General features: G+C 46.5%; 1 protein-coding gene across 1 annotated transcript in view; it reads right to left on the bottom strand.

Moving 5' to 3' along the window:
• Positions 1-23,290, bottom strand: part of LOC123485215 (MICAL-like protein 2) — a 47,721-nt gene that overhangs the window by 23,245 nt on the left and 1,186 nt on the right. The window contains exons 2-8 of the mRNA XM_045216121.1: positions 23,221-23,269; positions 9,143-9,284; positions 8,825-9,012; positions 5,144-5,274; positions 4,521-4,736; positions 3,974-4,458; positions 3,769-3,790 (exon numbers count right to left, since the gene is read on the bottom strand). Of these exons, the coding sequence (XP_045072056.1) occupies positions 3,769-3,790; positions 3,974-4,458; positions 4,521-4,736; positions 5,144-5,274; positions 8,825-9,012; positions 9,143-9,284; positions 23,221-23,269 (1,233 nt within the window). The remainder of the gene's footprint in view (positions 1-3,768; positions 3,791-3,973; positions 4,459-4,520; positions 4,737-5,143; positions 5,275-8,824; positions 9,013-9,142; positions 9,285-23,220; positions 23,270-23,290) is intronic.

Genomic DNA, 23,290 nt, shown 5'->3' with positions numbered 1-23,290 from the left:
ACTGTAGTGAAGGGGCTCTGATAGCGAATTGCAGTCACCTAAGATGACGCAATCGCTTGCTGGGGAATGGTGCCCTGCCGCAGGCCGTGGCCTCGGTCAGTGCAATTCAGACCCGCGATGCGTTCAAGGAGGGCAGGAATACGACGGTTACGGGTTTAACCGACGTCCCTACTCCTCTTTCTTTCTCAGAACGCATTTCCTCTCCCTTTCACGGGAGGCCCACCTTGGGCTGTTCCACCACTTCAATGTTGGGGAACAGTGGCGGTAAGGGCCATAGAGGAATACAGGTCCTTCCTACTGGATGCACCACAGCTTCGCGCCCAGCCACTTTCTCTGCATTGCTGGCAGTGGCGAAGAAGCTGCACCCTCTCACGCTGGCTAGAACAGACGTTGCAGAAGGGTTATGCTCTCCAATTCCACCGGACCCCACCCCCGTTCAGGGGAGTGGTGGAGACGTGATGAAAACGCCAGACAAAGTGGCCGCTCTGATGACAGAGATTACGGAACTTTTGGCGAAGGAGGCGGTGACAGTAGTTCCCCGGGAGCAAAGGAACAAGGGGCTATATTCGCCTTATTTCCTAGTGCCCAAAAAGACGGGGGGGAGTGAGGCCGATTTTGGATTTACGCATTCTCAACGAGCATAACCAAACGGCCCTTCCGAATGCTAACGACAAAACGTCTGCTGGAATGTGTCCAGAGAGGGGACTTTTGTACGAGCATAGACCTAAAGGACGCGTACTTTCATGTGCCGGTTCAGCCGCGTCACAGGAAGTTTCTGCGGTCCGCCTTTCAAGGGGTGGCGTACGAATACACGAGGATGCCATTTGGGTATGCCCTGGCACCTCGCACATTTTCCAAGTGTGTGGAGGCGGCATTGGAACTGTTGCGTCGTCAGGGAATACGGCTACTAGCCTACCTGGACGACCTACTGGTTCTCGCCCGTCAGCAGAGCTGGCGATCACTCACACAACACAGACAGTGATGCATCTCACAAGTCTGGGGTTCGCTGTGAATTGGAAAAGAGCGCCCTGGCCCACTCATCAGATTGTCTACCTGGGGATACAGCTAGACACTGTGAGGATGAGGGCTCAATTTCGGACCCCGAAGGGTAGCTTGTTGCTAGCCCTAAGGAAGTGTCATTGAGAGCAGCACACATTCCGGGCTACTTGAACGTAGGAGCAGACCTCATGTCAAGAGGGGGTCCTCGAGACGACGAGTGGTGTCTGCATCCAGACATTGTTCTCCAGATTTGGGAACAATTCGGGAGAGCCGAGGTGGACCTATTCGCGTCACGCGTGAACGCGCAATGTCCTCTGGGTTCTCTCTGAGGGAACAGGACCGAACCGCCACTGGGTAGGGACGCCTTTGCGCACCAACCGTGGCCGAGAGTTCTCCTGTATGCATTCCCTCCGCTGTCCTGCATTCTCCCACTGCTAGCCAGGGTGAGGTCAGGGGGGCTGTCAGTGATACTGATAGCGCCCGATCGCCCGGGGGCTCCGTGGTTTGCGGAGATGAGTCAGATGTTGATTGCGCCACCTTGGCCAATTCCACAGACGGGACGCGTTGTCTCAGGCGGCTGGCACGATAGGGAAATTGCCCATAATCGGCCAACCACTGAAGGCCTGGCTGCTGAGAGGGACAGGCTAGAGCGCCGTGGGTTATCTGATGCAGTGATCAGGACCATACAGGGTTCACGTGCCAGTTCCACTTCTAAGATGTATGCCAGTAGATGGAACGTGTTTTCACGATGGTGTGTCACACAAGGTGTGGACCCCATGAGCTGTCAGGTGGAGAGTATTCTCTCTTTTCTGCAGCTCATGTTTGATAGTGTGTTTGCAGCAGCGATTTCAGCTTGTCATGAGGGTTTTGGCAGAGACAATGTCTTTAGTCACCCTCTAGTGAAACGCTTCCTATTAGGAACGCGGCGACTTAGGCCAACACCTAGAGTCACGCTTCCTCAGTGGGATTTGGCTTTGGTACTTTCGGCGCTATGTAAGTCGCCGTTCGAGCCATTGAATCAAATACCCCTCAAGATGCTGTCTATCAAGACAGCACTGTTGCTCGCTTTGACTACAGCTAAGCGGGTCAGTGATTTGTGTGCTCTTTCGACGAGACCTGACTGCCTGGCCATCAATGGTGACCTGAGCAGAGCAGTGTTACGTCCTAACCCGGCATTTGTGCCGAAGGTTATTAAGAGTTCATATAGGTCACAGACCGTGGAGCTGTGGGCTTTTTCTCCTCCTCCTCATAGAGAGAGGAGTGAGGAGAAGCTCCATCGCCTGTGCCCGGTACGCGCTTTGGCGTGTTACGTCGAGCGCACAGCAGCGATTAGGTCATCGCCTCAGTTGTTTGTGTGTCACGAGTGCGGCTGCACTAGGTAGACCACTTTCAAAACAGAGGCTGTCTCACTGGCTTTGTGAAGGCATTGAGACAGCTTGTGAGGTAGCAGGGCGGCAATTGCCTCAGGGTATCAGAGCTCACTCCACTCGTGGAGTAGCGGCTTCTACTGCCCTTTTTAGAGGAACAGGAGTAGAGGATATCTGTAGAGCAGCATCCTGGCCGACACCGTCTCCATTTATCCGTTTCTATCTCTTAGATATGTCTTCTAATTCTCTGGCTCGATCTGTACTCAGCGTGGCTGAAGGGAGATCTTGAGCAAGAAAGAGAGGAGAAGCAGGACTGTGGACTCAGGTTTCCATCAGGTCCGCTTTGGTTAGGAAGACGTGTTTTTTGACAGATGTGTTTTCTAACTCTTTGGCTAGGTCTGTATTCAGCATAGCTGAAGGGAGATCTGGAGCTAGGAAGAGAGGGAAAAGCAGGACTATGGACTGGGTTTCCATCAGGTCCGCTTTGGATAAGAAAACATATTTTGTGACATGAATCCTGACTGACAGGATCAGTACAGTAGAGGCATGCGTTGATTAACAGAATATGAGGTCATCTATCTGCTTGTTCAGTTAGTATGACTCATGTTTTTTGTTCCTGCCCACTAATCTCTGGGATTCCATTGAGTGAGTGAGGCGGTCTACCGCGTTCATAATGTAGAGTGACACTTGATGTCATTCCATTAGTGGTCGGTAGTGTTTTCACAGGATATTGAGGCACATCTATCTGCTAGTACAGATTAGTATGGCTTCTATTCTGGTGATCTGCCCACTAGTCATTGGCATTGCCATTGGACTAGGTGGGGCGGGTTTTTTTAACCGATGACGCGGTATATTGTGACGCCCGTAGGGGTTTTTAGTTGCAGTACTGCGGGACTCGGTTGCAGCCATTGCTAGGCTTGACTTTCCGTTTCGATGGGAAGTGTTAGGCTCGGCAGGGAGTACATTTTGGAGCGCTACGCCCGCCTTAAACCATTAGGGAGCAGAGCTCCCCATGGGGCGGAGCTCCACGATATAGAACACTATGTGTTCCGGGACCTCAGAGACCCCCGGATAACCCCCCGCTGCACTCACTATGTGTTCCGGTACCTCAAAGCCCCCCGGATAACCCCCGCTTCGCACTCACTATGTGTTCCGGGACCTCAGAGACCCCCGGATAACCCCCCGCTTTCGCACTCACTATGTGTTCCGGGACCTCAGAGCCCCCCGGATAACCCCCCCCCTTTCGCACTCACTATGTGTTCCGGGAAAATGATTATTTGAATCAGCTGTGTAGTTCTAGAGCAAAAACCTAAAAACGTGCACCCCTTGGGGTCCTGAGGACAGAGTTTGGCAAACCCTGCTCTAATATTATTCAGTTATGTGAATGTCTGAGATTTCTCACCTGTTCTCAGTCTTCTTCAGTTCTATAGGGTGCCAGGGAGGACTAGAAGCACCAGCTGTTGTTGTTGTAGTAGTAGTATTGTTGTTGTTGTTGTTTGTTAGTTTCTTAGTGATGACAGCAGCAGCCCGGGTCTTGGTACTATGGTCTTCTTTAGATGGAGAAGCTTTCACATCATCATCCATCTTGAAGACAACTCTACCTTTACCCTGAACCACATCCCTGTCTCCACCTGTACCCCCACCTACAACCACATCCCCTCCCTTAACCCCTATCCCACCGCCACCCAAACTCACTACCACACTCACGCCCTGACCAACACCCACTACTGTCCCCTGCGTGCCCGCGTTCAGGACTCTATTTGTGGGTAGACCCTGTCCCCAAGTCTGGGTCTTGCCCTGGTTCTCCTGCCCAGTGGTGGTGTTGTTCCCAGGCTGGAAGAACTGCAGCCGGGCCTGCTGGGTCTTGGATGCTGTGGGAGTGGTGGTGGCAGCTGTAGTGTTGAAGCTCCGCGGAGCTGCGGTGGGTCCAGAGGCTGCAGGGCTCACTATGCCCAGGGAGGAGAGCCCCGGGCTGGGCCGCGAGGAGGAGAGCCCCGGGCTGGGCCGCGAGGAGGAGAGCCCCGGGCTGGGCCCCGAGGTGGCGGCAGAGGGGCTAGTGGTTTTGGATCCGTCTGATTTGGAGCTCAGCCAGCTAGGGCCCAATTTGGAGGGGGTATTGGTGGGTGTCGGAGCAGGGGTGGATTTAGGGGGAGCTGTGTATTTGGGGCCGGGATATTCCTGGAGAGGTCTGAGAGAGGGGTGGTCTTGACAGTGGGAGGGGGGTGAGGGGTGTATTTGGGCAGGTCTCGGAGGGGGGTGTGTGTTGGCGTCGTCCCCTCGGGGTGGTGGTGGGAGGTACAGATGAAGGAGCCAGGTGTTGCTCCAGGTTTACAGTTACCAGACAGCAGGGTGCTGGAACACTCACTACACCTGGAGAACAGAGATGACATAGAACACCAACTATATATGGAGAACACACAAGACCAGTGGTAGCTGAAACAAAAACACTAACAATGTTCTGTGTCTGTCTGGACGTCTGTCAACCAACCAAATCTATGTCCCCACCTGTCTGTGTATAAACTGATATATCTGTGTATAAACTGATACATGTTACAGTAATGAATGCCGTGTAAAGTACAGGTGTCTTACTAGGTACATATCCATATAGTGAACCATTTCAATAGGTGACTGGTATAACAATACATGGTAGAGTAATTAACATGGTAAAGTCTTACCTGAAACAGTTCCTGTGATACAGGCTCTGATTGTTATAGTAATACATGTTACAGTAGGAAGGTGTTGCAGTAATTAAACATGGTGAAACAGTTAAGTCTTACTTGGCACAGTTCCTGTGATACAGCCTCCCATCCACTAGGTGTCTCTGGACCAGGTGAACATGTTTATTACACACGGAACACTTACTGGTCAGAGTCCCTGTCTTATTGGAGCGCTCCGACAACACATCCTTCTGGGGAGGCGGGGTTAGTGATGGGGGGGGGGCAGAAAGACAGAATAGCATTCTGTTAGTTACAACAGGAGTATTTAACCTAGGGTCTGCAGCCACCTAGGGGTTCCTGACGGTACTACATGGGGGTCCGTGAAAAATAATATATATATATATTTATTTATTTTAAAAAAAACAATGATCATTTTTATTTCAATGTTTTTATTACTATCGCTAGCAACAGAAAACGAATGTTGAATTACAAACCTACATTTATACATTTTGATTACCATTCACCTGATGGTAAGACAAAATGTTTTTGTTAACATATTATGGTGATCCCCGGCAAGAAACGGTTGAAGAGCCCTGAGTTAGAACAATAGAACCAAATCAAAGTTTTATTGGTCACGTGCACACGGTACAGTGAAATGCCTGCTTGCTAAACTCTTCAACAATGCACTACAATATCAATATACCTACCTAGGTGTCTGGTTAGACTGTAAAACTCTCCTTCCAGACTCACATAAAGAATCTCCAATCCAAAGTTAAATCTAGAATCGGCTTCCTATTTCGCAACAAAGCCTCCTTCACTCATGCTGCCAAACATGCCCTCGTAAAACTGACTATCCTACCGATCCTTGACTTCGCGATGTCATTTAGAAAATAGCCTCCAACACTCTACTCAGCAAATTGGATGTAGTCTATCACAGTGCCATCCGTTTTGTCTCCAAAGCCCCATACACTACCCACCACTGTGACCTGTACGCTCTTGTTGGCTGGTCCTCACTACATGTTCGTTCGTCAAACCCACTGGCTCCAGGCCATCTATAAATCACTGCTAGGCAAATCCCCGCCTTATCTTAGCTCATTGGTCACCATAGCAGCACCCACCCGTAGTCTGCGCTCCAGCAGGTATATCTCACTGGTCATTCCCAAAGCCAACACCTCCTTTGGCCGCCATTCCTTCCAGTTCTCTGCTGCCAATGACTGGAACGAATTGCAAAAATCTCTTATCTCCCTCAATAACTTTAAGCATCAGTTGTCAGAGCACCTTACCGATCACTGCACCTGTACAGAGCCCATCTGAAATTAGCCCACCCAACTACCTCATCCCTATATTGTTATTTATTTTGCTCTTTTGCACCCCAGTATCTCTATTTGCACATAATCTCTTGCACATCTAGCATTCCAGTGTTAATACTATTGTAATTATTCTGCACTATAGCCTATTTATTGCCTTACCTCCATAACTTGCTACATTTGCACACACTGTATATATATTTTCTGTTGTATTTCTGACTTTATGTTTTTTACCCCATATGTAACTCTGTGTTGTTTTTATTGCACTACTTTGCTTTATCTTGGCCAGGTCGCAGTTGTAAATGAGAACCTGTTCTCAACTGGCTTACCTGGTTAAATAAAGGTGAAATAAAATAAATAAATAAAAATAAATAAAAATATCCATCAAGAATCAAATACCCAATACAAAAGTTTAAAAAACTAAACAAGGAGTAATAAAAAGTTGAAGGAAATAAAACAAATAAACTAGTATGAGACGTATGTACGTAATAGAATATACAGTATGAGGGCCTCTCGAGTGGTGCGGCGTCACTATAGCCTGGGGTCCGATCCCAGGCTGTGTCACAACCGGCCGTGACCGGGAGTCCCATAGGGCGTCGTCCGGGTTAGGGGAGGGTTTGGCCGGGGGGGGCTTTACTTGGCTCATCGCGCTCTAGCGATCCTCTACCCTGCAGCCCTGTTGATATGGATGGGGGCATGCTCCCCCTGCTGTTTCCTGTTGATATGGATGGGGGCATACTCCCCCTGCTGTTTCCTGTTGATATGGATGGGGGCATACTCCCCCTGCTGTTTCCTGTTGATATGGATGGGGGCATACTCCCCCTGCTGTTTCCTGTTGATATGGATGGGGCATACTCCCCCTGCTGTTTCCTGTTGATATGGATGGGGGCATACTCCCCCTGCTGTTTCCTGTTGATATGGATGGGGGCATACTCCCCCCTGCTGTTTCCTGTTGATATGGATGGGGGCATGCTCCCCTGCTGTTTCCTGTTGATATGGATGGGGGCATACTCCCCCTGCTGTTTCCTGTTGATATGGATGGGGGCATACTCCCCTGCTGTTTCCTGTTGATATGGATGGGGGCATACTCCCCTGCTGTTTCCTGTTGATATGGATGGGGGCATACTCCCCCTGCTGTTTCCTGTTGATATGGATGGGGGCATGCTCCCCCTGCTGTTTCCTGTTGATATGGATGGGGCATGCTCCCCCTGCTGTTTCCTGTTGATATGGATGGGGCATGCTCCCCCTGCTGTTTCCTGTAGTCCACCATTAGCTCCTTGGTCTTCCTGATGTTTAGGGAGAGGTTGTTATCCTGGCGCCACACTGCCAGGTCTCTGATCTCCTCCCTGTTGGCTGTCTCGTCGCCGATCAGGCCTACCACCGCCGTGTCGTCAGCAAACTTAATGTTGTTGGAGTGGTGCGTGGCTACGCAGTCCTGGGTGAACAGAGAGTACGGGAGCTGAGCACACACCTCTGGGGGGCCCCCCGTGTTGAGAGTCAGCTTGGCGGAGGAGTTGTTGCCTACCCTCACCAACTAGGGTCCGCCCGTCAGGAAGTCCAGAATCCAGTTGCAGAGGGAGGTGTTCAGTCCCAAAATGCATCATACCGGCTGTATTTCTTTATTGTGAAAGTTATACATCTTGAAAACGTGATCGCTGACATGCAGACATGTTGGGACTATATCAACAATTGGCTAATGAAATAAATTCCAAAAGATAGTTTTTGGATGGAGTTATCCTTTAATGACAAGCTTGGAGGGACTATTGTGCTGAAAGCTGAGGTCAACGAACAGCACTCACACATTCCTCTTGTCCAGGTGGGATACAGGGACAACTGTGGACATCTTGATGCATGTGGGGATTACTAACTGGGAGAGGTTGAATGTCCGTGAACACTCCAGCCAACTGGTCTGTGCAAGCTCTGAGGACGTGACCAGGGATACCGTCAGGGCCGGCTGCTTTGCGAGTATTCACGCGCTTAAAAGTCTTACTCATGTCGGCCACAGATAACGAGAGCCCTCATAGGAGGATCAATGTTGTTTTCCTCAACACGAGTATAGAAAGGGTTTGTACTCGTTTGGGAGAGCGGCATCGGTGTTAGACAGCCTCACAGAAGAGTGTATGCGTGTGTAGAGCAGGGTTCTCCAACCCTGTTCCTGGAGAGCTACCCTCTGTAGGTTTTAACGTCAACGCTGTTCCCGTGAGAGCTACCCTCCTGTAGGTTTTAACACCAACCCTGTTCCCCGGGGAGCTACCCTCCTGTAGGTTTTAACGCCAACCCTGTTCCCGGAGAGCTACCCTCCTGTAGGTTAACGCCAACCCTGTTCCTGGAGAGCTACCCTCCGGTAGGGTTTCGCTCCAACCCTAATCTAGCAGCTGATTCTAATAATTAGCTTGTTGATAAGATGAATCATGTTAGTTACAACTGGGGCTGGAGTGAAAACCTACAGGAGGGCATCTCTCCCTGGAGAAGAGGATGTAAAGGAGATCCTTACCTGTGCTGGCCTGTCTGGTCTGGGTGAGGCTTTGGGTGAGGAGGAGGGCGGAGGGCGGTTCTCAGTAGTGGATTTAGAGGGGTTAGAGGCGGGGAAGACCTTCGAGACAACTGCTTGGTTCTTTTTCCCAGAAGGCCCCTGTTCTGTGGACGCCTCCGCTGGACGCTTTATCCCCGCCATGCCGCCAACTACACACACACACACACACACACACTAACTGATCACAAAGTTCATTCCAGTGTGTGTGTGCCCGTATCATGTGGGCGTGTATATCTGCTTCCACATGTCTCCTCACTGTGTCTGTGTGTGTGTACTCACTAGGTGATTTCCCATGGAAGTAGTTGTAGTATTGAGAGACGTATGTCAGTATACTGAGCCTGTCTGGTATCTTTAGGGCCACCATGTCCTCAGCATCTAACAGAGCTGGGATCCCCAACTCATCCTCCGCTACCCGGAACGCCTGGGAACACACACACACACACAGATATATAGAAGGTTGGAACACACAGATATATAGAAGGTTGGAACACACAGACATATAGAAGGTTGGAACGCCTGGGAACACACAGCTGTATAGAAGGTTGGAACACACAGATATATAGAAGGTTGGAACACACAGACATATAGAAGGTTGGAACACACAGACATATAGAAGGTTGGAACACACAGACATATAGAAGGTTAGAACGCCTGGGAACACACAGAAGAAGAAGGCACGACAACGCCTCTTCCCCCTCAGCAGGCTGAAAAGATTTGGCCTCAGATCCTCAAAAAGTTCTACAGCTGCACCACAGAGCATCTTGACTGGCTGCCTTGTGGTTGAAGGAATTGTCCGTAGAGCGCCGAGACAGGATTGTGTCAAGGCACAGATCTGGGGAAGGGTACCAAAAAAATGTATGCAGCAAGGTCCCCAAAGAACAGTGGCCTCCATCATTCTTAAATAGAAGAAGTTTCGAACCACCAAGACTCTTCCTAAAGCTGCCAAGCATCACGTCTGGAGGAAACCTGGCACCATCCCTATGGTGAAGCTTGGTGGTGGCAGCATCATGCTGTGGGGATGTTTTTCAGTGGCAGGGACTGGGAGACTAGTCAGGATCGAGGTAAAGATGAACAGAGCAATGTACAGAGAGATCCTTTATGAAAATCTACTCCACAGCGCTCAGGACCTCAGACTGGGGCGAAGGTTCACCTTCCAACAGGACAACAACCCTAAGCACACAGCCAAGACAATGCAGGAGTGGCTTCGGGACAAGTCTCTGAATGTCCTTGGGTTGCCCAGGCAGAGTCCGGACTTTAACATCTCTGGAGAGACCTGAAAATAGCTGTGCAGCGACGCTCCCCATCCAACCCGACAGAGCTTGAGAGGATCTGCAGAGAAGAATGGGAGAAACTCCCAAAATACAGGCATGCCAAGCTTGTAGCATCATACTAGGAGTGTGCGGTATACCAGTATGAACGTGAATACCGGTATGACGTTGTGCCATGATATGAATTTTGCCATGTCATGATAAATTAATGTATGAATTAAGGCTTTTTTGTTTCTTTCAAAATGTCTCTGTCGAGTGATACAGCCTAGCGGGCTAGTTCAAATGGTTTATTATACTAAAAACAAAGAAAAAAAAACTAGAAGCATGGATGTTACACGCAATCTGCCTGCCAATCAAAGTCAACAAACAAACATGCTCAACTGCAGAGTAAGCAAACATTTAGTGAAGTAAACTCCTTTCGGTAGCAAAAGTGTCCGAAAATCAAGCCTTGAGGATGACTGAAGACAAGGAAAATAACGCTAAAGGTTGATTTGCAGAATGACGAAGAATTGGTTCGAAAAAAAGAGGGCCTCCTCTGTCGTTTGGAACTGGTTTGGCTTTAAGATATCCGACCTCGACCAACAAACAGTACTGTGTAAGTTGTGTCGACGCATTGTGCTAGCCAAAGGCAACCAGTACTGTGTAAGTTGTGTCGACGCATTGTGCTAGCCAAAGGCAACCAGTACTGTGTAAGTTGTGTCGACGCATTGTGCTAGCCAAAGGCAACCAGTACTGTGTAAGTTGTGTCGACGCATTGTTAGCTAGCCAAAGGCAACCAGTACTGTGTAAGTTGTGTCGACGCATTGTGCTAGCCAAAGGCAAACAGTACTGTGTAAGTTGTGTCGACGCATTGTGCTAGCCAAAGGCAACCAGTACTGTGTAAGTTGTGTCGACGCATTGTGCTAGCCAAAGGCAACCAGTACTGTGTAAGTTGTGTCGCGCATTGTGCTAGCCAAAGGCAACCAGTACTGTGTAAGTTGTGTCGCCGCATTGTGCTAGCCAAAGGCAAACAGTACTGTGTAAGTTGTGTCGCCGCATTGTGCTAGCCAAAGGCAACCAGTACTGTGTAAGTTGTGTCGCCGCATTGTGCTAGCCAAAGGCAAACAGTACTGTGTAAGTTGTGTCGCGCATTGTGCTAGCCAAAGGCAAACAGTACTGTGTAAGTTGTGTCGACGCATTGTGCTAGCCAAAGGCAAACAGTACTGTGTAAGTTGTGTCGACGCATTGTGCTAGCCAAAGGCAAACAGTACTGTGTAAGTTGTGTCGCCGCATTGTGCTAGCCAAAGGCAAACAGTACTGTGTAAGTTGTGTCGCCGCATTGTGCTAGCCAAAGGCAACCAGTACTGTGTAAGTTGTGTCGCCGCATTGTGCTAGCCAAAGGCAACCAGTACTGTGTAAGTTGTGTCGCCGCATTGTGCCAAAGGCAACCAGTACTGTGTAAGTTGTGTCGACGCATTGTGCTAGCCAAAGGCAACCAGTACTGTGTAAGTTGTGTCGCCGCATTGTGCCAAAGGCAACCAGTACTGTGTAAGTTGTGTCACGCATTGTGCACAAAGGCAACCAGTACTGTGTAAGTTGTGTCGACGCATTGTGCCAAAGGCAACCAGTACTGTGTAAGTTGTGTCGACGCATTGTGCCAAAGGCAACCAGTACTGTGTAAGTTGTGTCGACGCATTGTGCCAAAGGCAACCAGTACTGTGTAAGTTGTGTCGCCGCATTGTGCTAGCCAAAGGCAACCAGTACTGTGTAAGTTGTGTCGCGCATTGTGCTACAAAGGCAACCAGTACTGTGTAAGTTGTGTCGCCGCATTGTGCCAAAGGCAACCAGTACTGTGTAAGTTGTGTCGCGCCGCATTGTGCCAAAGGCAACCAGTACTGTGTAAGTTGTGTCGCCGCATTGTGCCAAAGGAACCAGTACTGTGTAAGTTGTGTCGCCGCATTGTGCCAAAGGCAAACAGTACTGTGTAAGTTGTGTCGCCGCATTGTGCTAGCCAAAGGCAAACAGTACTGTGTAAGTTGTGTCGCCGCATTGTGCCAAAGGCAAACAGTACTGTGTAAGTTGTGTCGCCGCATTGTGCCAAAGGCAACCAGTACTGTGTAAGTTGTGTCGCCGCATTGTGCTAGCCAAAGGCAAACAGTACTGTGTAAGTTGTGTCGACGCATTGTGCCAAAGGCAAACAGTACTGTGTAAGTTGTGTCGCCGCATTGTGCTAGCCAAAGGCAAACAGTACTGTGTAAGTTGTGTCGCCGCATTGTGCCAAAGGCAACCAGTACTGTGTAAGTTGTGTCGCCGCATTGTGCTAGCCAAAGGCAAACAGTACTGTGTAAGTTGTGTCGCCGCATTGTGCCAAAGGTGGAACCACCAGCAATCTTTTACACCACCTGAAAACCCTGCATGTGCGCGAATATGAAGATTCTACCAGAATGCAACAAACCCCCGGAGCAGCGGAGCAAGTCCCAAGACATCTTCACGGCAGTCCCGCACTCAGCTGTCACTCAAGGCATCATTCGTTAGTGGTACTCCCTATGACAAGAAGAGCAAGAAGTGGAATGAGATAACGAGTGCAATTACGTATCACATAGCGAAAAGACATGGAACCAATTCCAACAAGAGCCGTAAATACTTTCAGCAAAACATGTCTGTCAGAACTCTACACAGAATGTCGGGACAGAGTTGCCAACGAAATCCGCAACGCTGCATTCTTCTCTACCACTGCCGACTTATGGTCAAGATGGACCACAGAGCCATACATTAGCCTCACGATTCATTACATTGACGACAACTGGAAGCTGCAAAGCAAATGCCTTCAGACCTCTTATTTCCCAGACGACCACACCGGAGAAATAATTGCAGCTGGGCTGAGGGAGGCACTTTCATCCTGGGGCTTGAAAGAGTCGCGTCAAGTATGTATGACTACCGACAGCGGATCGAACATGGTCAAAGCATTGGAGCAGAACAAATGGACAAGACCAGGGTGTTTCGGACACAGGCTACACATTGTAAGTTTCAACGTCCAAAACGCGTAGAAAAATAACGTAACTTAAGAACAACAACTTCAAATGCAGAATAACTTATTAACTGTAACTGACCTCGAATAATGCAAAGGAAATAAGTTCATGTTCATTTTTAAACCACACAATACTAATGTTTTAACTAAGGAAGAGTTCAGAAATCAATATTTGGTGGAATAACCCTGATTTTCAATCACAGCTTTCATGCGTCTTGGAATGCTCTCCACCAGTCTTTCACATTGATGTTGGGTGACTTTATGCCACTCCTGGCGCAGAAATTCAAGCAGCTTGGCTTTGTTTGATGGCTTGTGACCATCCATCTTCCTCTTGATCACATTCCAGAAGTTTTCAATGGGGTTCAAGTCTGGAGATTGGGCTGGCCATGACAGGGTCTTGATCTGGTGGTCCTCCATCCACACCTTGATTGACCTTGGCTGTGTGGCATTGCGCATTGTCCCGCTGGAAAACCAATCCTCAGAGTTGGGGAACAATGTCAGAGCAAAAAGGAAGCAAGTTTTCTTCCAGGACAACCTTGTACATGGCTTGATTCATGCGTCCTTCACAAAGACAAATCTGCCCGATTCCAGCCTTGCTGAAGCACCCCCCAGATCATCACCGATCCTCCACCACAGTGGGTGCGAGACACTGTGGCTTGTAGGCCTCTCCAGGTCTCCGTCTAACCATTAGACGACCAGGTGTTGGGCAAAGCTGAAAATTGGACTCATCAGAGAAGATGACCTTACTCCAGTCCTCTACGGTCCAATCCTTATGGTCTTTTGCAAACCTCAGCCTGGCTCTTCTTTGCTTCTCATTGATGAAGGGCTTTTTTCTAGCTTTGCACGACTTCAGCCCTGCCCCTAGGAGCCTGTTTCAAACCGTCCTCGCTGTGCACTTCACCCCAGCTGCCGTTTGCCATTCTTTTTGTAGGTCACTTGATGTCATCCTACGGTTGTTGAGTGACATTCGAATGAGTTGGCGGTCATCCCGGTCAGTAGAGAGTTGTTTTCGCCCTCTGCCAGTCTGTAGCTTTGTTGTCCCCAATGTCTGCTGCTTGACCTTGTTCTTATGAACCGCCGTCTTTTAAATTTTAAGGATGGAAGCAACCTGACGCTCACTGTATCCCTCTGCCAGTAAAGCCAGAATTGAACCCTTCTTTTCCTCACTCAAAACTTTCCTTTTCAACTCTTTTGGCATGGTCAATAGTTATTTTTTGATTAATATTACTTTTGAGGTACTATTAGCACTGTTTTTACCATCCAGCTGGTCCTATTGCAAGAGGATAGTGATGACCACAGCAGTGGATTTTATACTTTTCCTCGTTAAATAAGATTTGGTTCATGCGATCACCTAATCAGTACCTAATTCAGTAGAATGAGGTGTGCCTGTGTTGGAATTCAACGGACACTGGATGGAATGGCTGTCATACATGTAGAGATGCTGATTTAAGAAAACTTCGCTGTGGTCTCTTAATTTTTTTCCACAGCTGTATATACAGCTATGCAAATCTATAATATTACATGGATTACATTGCTTTTATTTATAATTGATACATTAGCCTAGGGTTTCAATATCCTCTTTCAATAATAAATAGCCTACTCAATAAATGATCCCGTTTTCTAAAGCAACATAGCTCTCTTAATCACAGCAGTTGTGTGTAAATCTATAGATGGATAAAATGTGTAATCATGTCCCGTGTCCATGCTGTAAGTTGTTGTAATTACAGCAGATGCAAATGTTATTTATATTGAATAATTCTGATTCATATGTAATTCCTTTTTTCACCTTTTTATTTTTCAGAGAGGAGTGTCCAAAACGAACCTCGGGTTTCCCGGGCCACAGGAGTGTGCAGGAAAGTGGTCAGCACATTTTCCTATAGTTGGAAGAAGCAGAAGGCCCTGACAAGTGCACAGGATAAACTGAGCCTGCCCCTCCACAAGCTCATCACGGAAACCCCGACAAGGTGGGGATCTCGACTACAGATGATGGAAAGAGTCCTGGAGCAGGAAAAGGCCATCACAGTCCTGGCAGCAGACAAAAAAACATGTCACCTTGCACCCTCCTGGCAAGACATTGAGGTATTTGAATCTATCATGGCAGCACTTCAGCCCCTCCAGGATTTCACAGATGCCCTGTCAGGAGAGACATACGTGAGTGTGTCCTATCTGAAGCCGGTCCTCCATTTGTTCAAGACGGAGGTTCTGAAATCAAATGAGGGCGAATCCAAACTGACCCGAGAGATTAATTACCTGAATGACAAATACACCGACCCTGAAACAGATGAGCTGCTCACCATGGCTACCTTTCTGGACCCAAGGTTCAAGACCACCTACATGACCACTGAGAAGCTGGTGGAGTTGAAGGTGAGAGCTGCCTCCGAGACTGAAGCCCTCCTGGTAGGGAACACAGCAGTGGGAGATTTCTCTCTTGAAGAGGTCCAGAGTGAGAGAGAGAAAGAAGCTGCCACTGCTCCACAATCAGAAAAGAAGTCCAAGAAGAGCTTCTTTAAGAAAACCAGTAGTTCACCTGCCTTTAGAACCCAGAGACAGGTCATCGAGCAAGAACTGGACAGCTACACTGATGATGGCAGCAGACAGTGAGGCTGATCCTTTGTAGTGGTGGCGAGTTCACGCATCCAACTTCCCACAATTGAGTTGTCTGACAAATAAATACTTATGCATCCCTGCCACAAGTTCACCCTCTGAGCATTTAGCACTGGGGGCAATGTGGTCACATGCCACAGGGCAACTTTGAAGCCAGAAATGCAGAGTAGGTGAACGGATGATCTCAGCATGTGTGGTTCCCATCGTGAAGCACGGAGGAGGAGGTGTGATGGTGTGGGGGTGCTTTGCTGAACACTTAACCAGCATGGTTACCACAGCATTCTGCAGCGATACGCCATCCCATCTGGTTTGCGCTTGCGCTTAGTGGGACTATCATTTGTTTTTCAACAGAACAATGACACAAAACACACTTCCAGGCTGTGTAAGGGCTATTTGACCAAGAAGGAGAGTGATGGAGTGCTGCATCAGATGACCTGGCCTCCACAACCAACCGACCTCAACCCAATTGAGATGGTTTGGGATGAGTTGGACCGCAGAGTGAAGGGAAAAGCAGCCAACAAGTGCTCAGCATATGTGGGAACTTCTTCAAGACTGTTGGAAAAGCATTCCAGGTGAAGCTGGTTGAGAGAATGCCAAGAGTGTGCAAAGCCGTCATCAAGGAAAAGGGTGGCTACTTTGAAGAATCTCAAATATAAAATATTTGGATTTGGTTAACACTTTTTTGGTTACAACATGATTCCATGTGTGTTATTTCATAGTTTTGATGTCTTCACTATTATTCTACAATGTAGAAAAATAGTTTTAAAAAATAAAGAAAAACCCAAACTTTTGACTGGTACTGTAGAAGTACAGTAACATTCTAGCCTCTGAATTGTTCTGACATAGAACCAGCGAACAGCTAAATGTTTTTGGCTTTGTTCTAATTCTATTTGAGGCTCCACGTGTTGTCATGGAAAATATTAATGTCACTTGCAACAACCAATGAGAAACTCCACCATAAATCCAGCTGCCTATTCAAAGTTGAGGTTGCTGAAAGGCACAGTCTATCTGGCAATGACAAGGAGTGGAACGTTAGCTAAAGTGACTGGCACTCAGACTACCGTACACACAGCTCTGTGTCACGCAGGCCAGTTATTAATGATTGACGTAGTTGCCATAGTTACATGTCCTCTGAAAACATAACAGGGCCATATCAACAGTCTGGGAAATTAGAGGGAATTTCACCCGTTAGGCTCCATTTCACACTTTACATTTTCACTTTTGTATCGGAATGATCCTGTTTCCCCCGCCGGGACTGCTTTCCTCAGGGCAAAGAGAGAGAAGGGAGAGTTAGCCTTGAGATTTCAACAGTCAAAGTGTGTCATGGCTGGCCTGCCTTCAGGGGTGAAAGTTGGATCATAGTAATGTAAACAGTTTTTTTATAGCTGTAGTGATGAACTGATAACATTCAGCTGGTTTCAGACACAGACATGTTGCCTCTAGTTGGTTATCAAATCATGTTGTCATGGGTTACAGCTCAAATGCCATCCTATTCCCTAAATAGTGCACTACTTTTCACCAGGGTCCATAGGGCTTGGGTCAAAAGTAGTGGACTTTATAGGGAACAGGGCCTTCACTTGGAACGCACTCATGGAGTAGCTCTTCTGTCCTTCCTTTCTGTTTCCATGGAGTTGGTGTTCCTGGAAATGGTGTGGATGAGGGGAGCATGTCCATGTCCTGCTGCAGGCAGAGACACACACACACACACTTTGACGGTTGAAACTGCCTAGATTTCCATTCATTCTCCCTGTCATGAGGAAAGCCAGGAACATTTCTGATACGAAAGTGAGGAATCTAACAGGAGAAATCCCCAACAACTCACCAGACTGTTGATGGTCCTGCTATGCTTTCTCTTTCTGTTCTGAATCATTGCTGTGATCTGTCTTGTCCTGTCTTTACAGGTCTGTCTCTTTCTGTTCTGAATCATTTCTGTGATCTGTCCTGTCCTGTCTTTACATGTCTGTCTCTTTCTGTTCTGAATCATTTCTGTGATCTGTCCTGTCCTGTCTTTACATGTCTGTCTCTTTCTGTTCTGAATCATTTCTGTGATCTGTCCTGTCCTGTCTTTACATGTCTGTCTCTTTCTGTTCTGAATCATTGATGTGATCTGTCCTGTCCTGTCTTTACATGTCTGTCTCTTTCTGTCCTGAATCATTGCTGTGATCTGTCCTGTCCTGTCTTTACATGTCTGTCTCTTTCTGTCCTGAATCATTGCTGTGATCTGTCCTGTCCTGTCTTTACATGTCTGTCTCTTTCTGTCCTGAATCATTGCTGTGATCTGTCCTGTCCTGTCTTTACATGTCTGTCTCTTTCTGTTCTGAATCATTGATGTGATCTGTCCTGTCTTTACATGTCTGTCTCTTTCTGTCCTGAATCATTGCTGTGATCTGTCCTGTCCTGTCTTTACATGTCTGTCTCTTTCTGTTCTGAATCATTGATGTGATCTGTCCTGTCCTGTCTTTACATGTCTGTCTCTTTCTGTCCTGAATCATTGATGTGATCTAGCCTGCCCTATCCGGTCTTGACTGTTTATTTCTTCTCATACTTTTCTGATCTGGCCCACAAATGCGGCTTTAGAACTAGGCCGGCCAGCTATTTCAGTTGCTTGGGCTGCATTCACACACAGTCCATTCCACACACTAAGACCTAAATAGCAGGTACTCTAAACAAGGAGTTCAAACACACACATTCTGCCATGCAAATTCAGCAGTTAGTGGACTTGTCAAACACAGAAATAGGAACAAAGACATCTCTCACACAGTCACTTTACCAGCTATTCCAGTAATGTGTGGCGTGGGAGTGTTGGAATGAGACAAACTCATTGTCTCAGAGTCTCTGCCACTACAGACAAATCCCTGAGTCAGCAGATCTACATATCGACAGTGTGTTTGTAGCATGGCTCTAGCAATCTTAAAAAACAAGATCTAAAATCACATGTTATTTGTCACATGCTTGGTAAACAACAGGTGTAGACTAACAGTGAAATGCTTACTGACGGGCCCGTCCCAACAATGCAGAGAGAAAGAACATAGAGAAGTAGAATAAAAAGTAAATCACACGTAATAATAAATACACAATGAGTAACGATAACTTGGCTATCTACACGGGGTACCAGTACCGAGTCCATGTGCAGGGGTACGAGGTAATAACTTGGCTATATACACGGGGTACCAGTACCGAGTCCATGTGCAGGGGTACGAGGTAATAACTTGGCTATATACACGGGGTACCAGTACCGAGTCCATGTGCAGGGGTACGAGGTAACGGAGGTAGATATGTACGTATAACTAGGAGTAAAGTGACATAATAAACAGTAGCAGCAGTGTATGTGATGAGTCAAGAGTTAGTGCAAAAAGGGTCAATGTAGTTAACCAATAGCTATCTGGACTAACTACAGTGCATTCGGAAAGTATTCAGACACCTTGACTTTTTCCACATTTTGTTATGTTACAGCCTTATTCTAAAATGGATGACATAGTTTTTTTCCCCCTCCTCAATCTACACACAATAAGCCATAATGACAAAACAAAAACAGGTTTTTATAAATTTTTGCAAATGTATTAAAAATATAAAAACTGATATTGCATTTACATATGGTACCAGTCAAAAGTTTGGTGACACCTACTCATTCAAGGGTTTTTCATTATTTTTACTATTTTCTACATTGTAGAATAATAGTGAAGACATCAAAACTATGAAATAACACATATGGAATCATGTAGTAACCAAAAAAAGTGTTAAACAAATAAAAATATATTTTATATTTCAGATTCTTCAAAGTAGCCACCCTTTGCCTTGATGACAGCTTTGCACACTCTTGGCTTTCTCTCAACCAGCTTCATGAGGTAGTCACCTGGAATGCGTTTCAATTAACAGGTGTGCCTTGTTAAAGTTAATTTCTGGAATTTCTTTCCTTAATGCATTTGAGCCAATCAGTTGCGTTGTGACAAGGTAGGGGTGGTATACAGAAGATAGCCCTATTTGGTAAAAGACCAAGTCCATATTATGGGAAGAACAGCTGAAATAAGCAAAGAGAAACGACAGTCCATCATTACTTTTAAGACATGAAGGTCAGTCAATACGGAAAATTAAGAACTTTGAAAGTTTATTCAAGTGCAGTCGCAAAAACCATCAAGTGCTATGATGAAACTGGCTCTCATGAGGACCGCCACAGGAAAGGAAGACCCAGAGTTACCTCTGCTGCAGAGGATAAACTCATTAGAGTTAACTGCACCTCAGATTGCAGCCCAAATAAATGCTTCACAGAGTTCAAGTAACAGACATCTCAACATCAACTGTTCACAGAGGAGACTGCGTGAATCAGGCCTTCATGGTCAAATTGCTGCAAAGAAACCACTACTAAAGGACACCAATAAGAAGAAGAGACTTGCTTGGGCCAAGAAACACAAGCAATTGACAATAGACCGGTGGAAATCTGTCGTTTGGTCTGATGAGTCCAAATTTGAGATTTTTGGTTCCAACCACCGTGTCTTTGTGACGCAGAGTAGGTGAACGGATGATCTCAGCATGTGTGGTTCCCACCGTGAAGCATGGAGGAGGAGGTGTGATGGTGCTTTGCTGGTGACAATGATTTATTTAGAATTCAAGGCACACTTAACCAGCATGGCTACCACAGCATTCTGCAGCGATACACCATCCCATCTGGTTTGCGCTTAGTGGGACTATCATTTGTTTTTCAACAGGACAACGACCCAAAACACACCTCCAGGCTGTGTAAGGGCTTTTTGACCAAGAAGGAGAGTGATGGAGTGCTGCATCTGATGACCTGGCCTCCACAATCACCCAACCTCAACCCAATTGAGATGGTTTGGGATGAGTTGGACCGCAGAGTGAAGGAAAAGCAGCCAACAAGTGCTCAGCATATGTGGGAACTTCTTCAAGACTGTTGGAAAAGCATTCCAGGTGAAGCTGGTTGAGAGAATGCCAAGAGTGCGCAACGCTGTCATCAAGGCAAAGGGTGGCTACTTTGAAGAATCTCAAATATATTTTCATTTGATTAACACTTTTTTGGTTACTACATGATTCCATGTGTGTTATTTAATAGTTTTGATTTCTTCACTATTATTCTACAATGTAGAAAATAGTAAAAATAAAGAAAAACCCCTGAATCAGTAGGTGTGTCCAAACTTTTGACTGGTACTGTATGTCAGAATAATTCAGAGGCTAGAATGTTACTGTAGTTCTATATCAGAATAATTCAGAGGCTAGAATGTTACTGTAGTTCTATATCAGAATAATTCAGAGGCTAGAATGTTACTGTAGTTCTATATCAGAATAATTCAGAGGCTAGAATGTTACTGTAGTTCTATATCAGAATAATTCAGAGGCTAGAACGTTACTGTAGTTCTATATCAGAATAATTCAGAGGCTAGAACGTTACTGTAGTTCTATATCAGAATAATTCAGAGGCTAGAATGTTACTGTAGTTCTATATCAGAATAATTCAGAGGCTAGAACGTTACTGTAGTTCTATATCAGAATAATTCAGAGGCTAGAATGTTACTGTAGTTCTATATCAGAATAATTCAGAGGCTAGAACGTTACTGTAGTTCTATATCAGAATAATTCAGAGGCTAGAATGTTACTGTAGTTCTATATCAGAATAATTCAGAGGCTAGAACGTTACTGTAGTTCTATATCAGAATAATTCAGAGGCTAGAATGTTACTGTAGTTCTATATCAGAATAATTCAGAGGCTAGAAACGTTACTGTAGTTCTATATCAGAACAATTCAGAGGCTAGAATGTTACTGTAGTTCTACATCAGAATAATTCAGAGGCTAGAATGTTACTGTAGTTCTATATCAGAAGTATGGTGCTAGAGTGTTAGAGTGTTATAGCTAGGCCTATTTAATGAATTGGTGCTAAAATGGAGGCCAGTTTTCTGGAGTGTATGGTCTGGAGTGACAGTCAGTTGACTGTATAATCTATAGTAGTCTACGGTGTGGAGTAGTGAGACTCGGCTGGCTGTATAATCTATAGTAGTCTACGGTGTGGAGTAGTGAGACTCAGCTGGCTGTATAATCTATAGTAGTCTATGGTGTGGAGTAGTGAGACTCAGCTGGCTGTATAATCTATAGTAGTCTATGGTGTGGAGTAGTGAGACTCAGCTGGCTGTATAATCTATAGTAGTCTACGGTGTGGAGTAGTGAGACTCAGCTGGCTGTATAATCTATAGTAGTCTACGGTGTGGAGTAGTGAGACTCGGCTGGCTGTATAATCTATAGTAGTCTACAGTGTGGAGTAGCGAGACTCAGCTGGCTGTATAATCTATAGTAGTCTATGGTGTGGAGTAGTGAGACAGCTGGCTGTATAATCTATAGTAGTCTACGGTGTGGAGTAGTGAGACTCAGCTGGCTGTATAATCTATAGTAGTCTACAGTGTGGAGTAGCGAGACTCAGCTGGCTGTATAATCTATAGTAGTCTATGGTGTGGAGTAGTGAGACAGCTGGCTGTATAATCTATAGTAGTCTACGGTGTGGAGTGGTGAGACTCGGCTGGCTGTATAATCTATAGTAGTCTACGGTGTGGAGTGGTGAGACTCGGCTGGCTGTATAATCTATAGTAGTATATGGTGTGGAGTGGTGAGACTCGGCTGGCTGTATAATCTATAGTAGTCTATGGTGTGGAGTGGTGAGACTCAGCTGGCTGTATAATCTATAGTAGTCTACGGTGTGGCTAGTGAGACTCAGCTGGCTGTATAATCTATAGTAGTCTACGGTGTGGAGTAGTGAGACTCGGCTGGCTGTATAATCTATAGTAGTCTACAGTGTGGAGTAGCGAGACTCAGCTGGCTGTATAATCTATAGTAGTCTATGGTGTGGAGTAGTGAGACAGCTGGCTGTATAATCTATAGTAGTCTACGGTGTGGAGTAGTGAGACTCAGCTGGCTGTATAATCTATAGTAGTCTACAGTGTGGAGTAGCGAGACTCAGCTGGCTGTATAATCTATAGTAGTCTATGGTGTGGAGTAGTGAGACAGCTGGCTGTATAATCTATAGTAGTCTACGGTGTGGAGTGGTGAGACTCGGCTGGCTGTATAATCTATAGTAGTCTACGGTGTGGAGTGGTGAGACTCGGCTGGCTGTATAATCTATAGTAGTCTATGGTGTGGAGTGGTGAGACTCGGCTGGCCTAAAGGTCAGCAGCTCAGTTAAACAGAAGGCCACCACTGATAGAGACAGATAGTTCTGTAGTGTAGTCTAATCACTAGCACACACAGGATAGACATGACCTTTCAATACATTAGTTCTGTAGTGTATTCTAGATGCTGGGATGCTCTGCCTAAGTTCCCCCACACACACACACACAGTGTATATCTGTAGATCAGTCAAATCTCATCAGTGAGATAGCCTAGCCTTTTGTCAAATCTTTCTTTAAAGACACAGTAGATTATAGGTTTACAGTAAACAGTTGATGTGTGTGTGTGTGTGTGTGTGTGTGTAACAGTAACTTGCCAGGTGGTTGTTGTCATAAACATTCTCCTTCATCAGGGAATCAAAGTCACTGAGGAGGAGGAGAAGAAGC

The sequence above is a fragment of the Coregonus clupeaformis genome, unplaced genomic scaffold (genome assembly GCF_020615455.1).
Source record: "Coregonus clupeaformis isolate EN_2021a unplaced genomic scaffold, ASM2061545v1 scaf0613, whole genome shotgun sequence".
Classification (NCBI taxonomy): Eukaryota; Metazoa; Chordata; class Actinopteri; order Salmoniformes; family Salmonidae; genus Coregonus; species Coregonus clupeaformis.
This window is presented reverse-complemented; position numbering and strand designations above follow the sequence as displayed.